The following is a 4,937-nucleotide window of genomic DNA, read 5'->3' as shown; positions in this document are numbered from 1 at the left end:
CACATTAAGATTGTTTTTCTTCACATATCCCAGCTTGTTAGGAAGTCAGGGTCAGAGAATCATCCATGATATGGCGCCCCTGGAGCAGAGAGGGTCAAGGGCCTTGCTTAAGGGCCCAACAGTGGCAGCTTGGCAGTGTTGGGGCTTGAACCCCCGACTTTCTGATCAGTAACCCAGAGCCTTAACCGCTTAACCAGCACTACCTGTTTTTTAACTATGGCTTTGCTGACAATTTGGTTATCTAAAGACACAAAAGACTCAGCAAGAGTTTCATTTATTTACTTTATTTCATTTTTATTTTTTATTTTTATGTATGCTGTATTATATGTGCAGATCAAAGTCATCATCATGTTATTTTTGTGCTTCTGGTCACTTAATTCTGTGATGAACCTTAATTCAGTTCATCTTGACAATCACTTTCCAACAGCCGTGCATGGAACACTTTTATCCGTAACAATGACTTCATACGTACAGGTTTTATAATCATATTCAATGGTGCAGCCTCCAGACACACTTGGCCATCTGTAAAATGAATAAAAGATTATTACATATAACCTATATTATTACATACAATAAATAATAGTTTTTATTAGAAGTATTAATCGTGCCTTTAGAGACATGTGTGTAAAAGTGAAACTATTGCAAAGATTTAGCAAATGTATGACCATGACAATAGCAACAGAGCACAAATACGATTGAAATGGCCTGCATGTGTGTTATACAGATGTTCCTTCATTATGGCCTGCATTTGTGTTATACAGATGTTCCTTCATTATCACAAGTAATAAAATTGTCAAATGGTGCACAGTATGTTAAGATATTAATAGTGGAGAAAAAAAAAAAAACAATATAAGTTCAAACATTTGCATTTCCTTTTCTGGATGTATTAATAAACTAATTGATCAATGAATTTATCAATAAATAAATACATACATTTGGATGCTTTGCCTCTATATGTGCCTCTAACTTTTAGCATATTTTCTAATTGACTTTTGGACTCTCTCAGTTGTTAAAATCTTTGCACATTCATTGTTTCAAAGTTAGGTCTCAAAATTGAGAGAATCAATTCATTGCATCTTTTCATCATTCTGCTTTATGTTTTGGATTCATGTCTTGTTGCAGGAAACACCAACATTTAAGAATAGAAGTTTATTTCTTGTAGATGAATTACAAAATAGAGTAATATTTTCCTGTATATGTAGTTAGTCAGGTGTTCCCCGCTTTAGCAGTTCGGAACACATCAGCACGCTTCCGGGTTTTCACGACTGTTTTCACTGCCATATGTGTCTTTGTTTACTTTCAAACGTGTGTTTGTTGTGATTCCTTGTCTTATCAATGGTTGTCTCCCTAATGTGTCACAATCACTCCTGTTAATGTTAATGAGTCTTTATATGTCACATATACATATGCAGTGAAATTCTTTTCTTCACAGACCCCAGCATGTTAGGAGGTTAGGGTCAGAGTGCAGGGTCAGCCATAATACAGCGCCCCTGGAGCAGAGAGGGTTAAGGGCCTTGCTCAACGGCCCAACGATGGCAACTTGGCAGTGCTGCGGCTTGAACCCCCAACCTTCTGATCAGTAACCCAGAGCCTTAACCACCAAGCCACCACTGCCTCCATTCTGTTTTTAGTCTTGATTAATGCAAAGTATTGTTTCAGTGTTCTCGAGTCTTGGTTTTTGATCGAGTTTTTGTCATCACCTTTTGTGGTTATGGCTAGTTTCGCTCGTTTGCTAATCGCCTGACTCTGTGCTTGTTTTTTGACCATTATGTTTTGGAATTGTCTACCTGCCCTTTAATAAATGCTTTTTTCCTGTACTTGCATCCACCTCACCCTGCTTTACATGACAGTAGTCCAGGTACAATTTCTGCCTGCATAATTAACTTGTTTATGACAGTGAGGGAGCAGGACCAGAGCTGACACAAAACTAAATAAATTATTTAAGGGCTGGCTAACTCTTCTCTTTGAAGCTTGTTGTTTAACAAGCTAGCTACTTCATCTTCAAGCACATTTTAATTAAACAGCCAAATGAAATAGTTAGTTTGCCATCTAACTGGTTCAAGTGCAATGCACAAGTAACTTTGATCAAACTATCAATTTTAATATTAAGTCATAATTGTAATTCATTCATCTATGACACAGTTCATTTCAAACCCTAGTAGAATTTCCTCTACCTGCATTACGCAGTTGATTTGGTACACATAAAGGTTGCTAACCTGCTTTTGTGTCAGAGTGAAGGGACTGTTGCACTGAGCAGCTTGAGAGTCTCAGAGTCATACAGGGATCCACTGAGCTTTATGAGCATATAGTTGTCTGGGATGAAAAACTCCCTGTTACTTTGATACCAGAATGAAGGAAATTGATTGTGTTTGGTAATAAACTATACTTGAGCTTGAGTCTTACTGGCTAAATCTAGTAGATTTGAGTATCTAGTAGAGAACTGTTTTGCAGAAATGAGCTGTGTTCATGCATGTACATATTTTGCATGTAAGAGTATTTTACTATGTTGTGTGTATTTACCCATCACAGCATCTCATGTAATCGACCTCGCAGTTGCAGGTTTGACACTCACGGGTTCTCCAGCTGGATCCGACTAAATGCCACTTTTTATCCAAGTCATCCCAACAATTAGTCACACCTAGAATAAAACAGAGTCAATATTCAACTTCGAAATGCAAAATAAATAGACACAATAATATTTGTACTCTGTGGCAACATGGTGGCAGCAAGGAATGTCAGTTATTCAACTAAAATTTATGAAGGTCGAACTGTTTAAAATTGAAAATTGATTACAAAGGCCTAAATAAGCATCAAACCTGACTGAATGGAGGCCACAGTGACCTTTCATTGTTACAGTCGCAAGATTGAGCTAATTCCAGGTAGGATAAAATGGATGGTAAAAAGATGCCAGAAGGAGCTGAAAAAAAAAGGTTTTAAAAAAAGAAAGGCATTGGAGGATGATGCGGCCAAATGTGCCAAACTGTCAGATATTTTTTCAAGACGACAAACGAGCACACAGGAACTGCTGACTCAAGGTACAGTGACTATAGTACATTTACATTTATGCATTTGGCAAACGCTTTTATTCAAAGTGACATACAATGAAGGAATACTTTTTTATTCAGTTCAGGTTTTTTTATTTATCTATTTATTTATTTTTTTCAATTTTACTTTTGATTATCTGTTTCAATTAAATTTCAGTGATTTAAAAAAATTCAAAGCTAGTACTAATTTACATTGTCTGAGAGTCAATTGCTTATTACTGTATTACTAAACCACATGTACATGGCTTGGATATGCCAGGCTATAAATGTGTTCTATAAATAATGGTAAAGTTAGGGTTAGATTTGGCTGTATATATTGTGTGCATGTGTGCATGTGTGCATGTGTGTGTGTGTGTGTGTGTGTGTGTGTGTGTGTGTGTGTGTGTGTGTGTGTGTGTGTGTGTGTGTGTGTGTGTGTGTGTGTGTGTGTGTGTGTGTGTGTGTGTGTGTGTGTGTGTGTGTGTGTGTGTGTGTGTGTGTGTGTGTGTGTGTGTGTGTGTGTGGTTTAATACCTGGTTTGATTTTGGACCAGCAGGCAGCATGGTTCACAGGGATGAGAGCAAGCAGGACAAAACTCACGAAAACAGACCTCTTCAGCAGCATATACATATAAAAAATATGTTTAAAATGTAGAATCATCCCATATGCACAGGGTATTGTTTTAATTATGATTTACTGGAAAAAAAAAATTAAAAAAGAAAGAAATAATAGTAATAACATAAAATAACAATATATAATAATAAGGTTTGCAGGTTTAATACAGTCAATTAATTATTATGTTTTTTTTTTTGTATTTTCCATCCTGACCTTCACTTGTAGCCCAATTCTTTCTCCACAGTTCAAATACCTCTGTTTTAATGTGTGTTTTCGCTGACAGAAATATTTAACTTTATTAAGGAAAGCAATATAGGTTCAAATTATTTACCAATAAAATGTAAAGGCTGTGAGTTATAAGTATTTTCCCCAGTACACTATGTACAGTATGCAACAAAGGTATTTAAAAATAATTTGTTTCTTCTATTTTTGTCATTAATCATAATGAGTAGCAATATCTGTAATGACACACAAGGTGAAAGTCATGCACTTCATGAATTCTGTTTAAACCAGAATTATTTGTACAAAGAGATTAACAATTCCAGTGCACTGCATGGAATGTTAATGAAACCCATAATCAAATACACTGATAATAAGACAATTCAATTTGGTAATATTCAGGCCAAACTCACCATTTTAACAAGTTGGGACACTCCAGTTTTCAAAATCTATTACCTATACACAGTGTGTGGTTTTAAATACAGCAGAATGAGGGTTGGACTTCCGAGGATCACATGATCAGTCATGATCAAACACTCCATATCAATATGTTTTATGCCAGCTGTTTGTGTAATAAATGTGAGTTTACTCAAGGAGTGAAAACAAGTAGATTCCAGTGTATGGACAAACGTTACAGCGATGAAGCATTAATAAATACAGTACTGTGCAAAGAGTCTTAGGCACATTCAAAGAAATGCTGTAGAGTAAAAATGCCTTCAAGAATAATGAAATTAAATGTTTCTCCTTTAAAAAAAAATACTGTAAAGAGCAGTAAACAGTAATAAACGAAACAAAGTCGATATGTGGTGTGATAACTCTTTGCTAAATATATATATATATATATATATATATATATATATATATATATATATATATATATATATATATTAGTAGTCTCAGGTACAATGTGCAGTTTTATAAGGAAATTAGCTGGTAAATTTTACTGAGAAACTTGCAGATCCAGTCACGGTTCTTCTGGAGACTTTGACTTTCGGACTTGCTTCTTATTTTTGCAGCAAAACCCAGCAACATTCATTATATTTTTTGTCTGAAAAGTGTCTCTTACGTAATATGCTGCTT

At 35.3% G+C, this 4,937-nt stretch overlaps 1 protein-coding gene across 1 annotated transcript; it reads right to left on the bottom strand.

Moving 5' to 3' along the window:
• Nucleotides 1-268: 268 nt before the first annotated feature.
• LOC108276563 (beta-microseminoprotein) lies at nt 269-4,366 on the bottom strand. Its single transcript, XM_053687100.1, has 4 exons — nt 4,271-4,366; nt 3,557-3,635; nt 2,521-2,638; nt 269-522 (listed from the first exon to the last, which is right to left on the bottom strand). The coding sequence occupies exons 1-4, from the start codon at nt 4,271-4,273 to the stop codon at nt 414-416; spliced, it is 309 nt and encodes a 102-aa protein (XP_053543075.1). The 5' UTR covers nt 4,274-4,366; the 3' UTR covers nt 269-413.
• Between the last annotated feature and the right edge of the window lie 571 nt (nt 4,367-4,937).

Source organism: Ictalurus punctatus, chromosome 16 (assembly GCF_001660625.3).
Source record: "Ictalurus punctatus breed USDA103 chromosome 16, Coco_2.0, whole genome shotgun sequence".
Taxonomy (NCBI): domain Eukaryota; kingdom Metazoa; phylum Chordata; class Actinopteri; order Siluriformes; family Ictaluridae; genus Ictalurus; species Ictalurus punctatus.
This window is presented reverse-complemented; position numbering and strand designations above follow the sequence as displayed.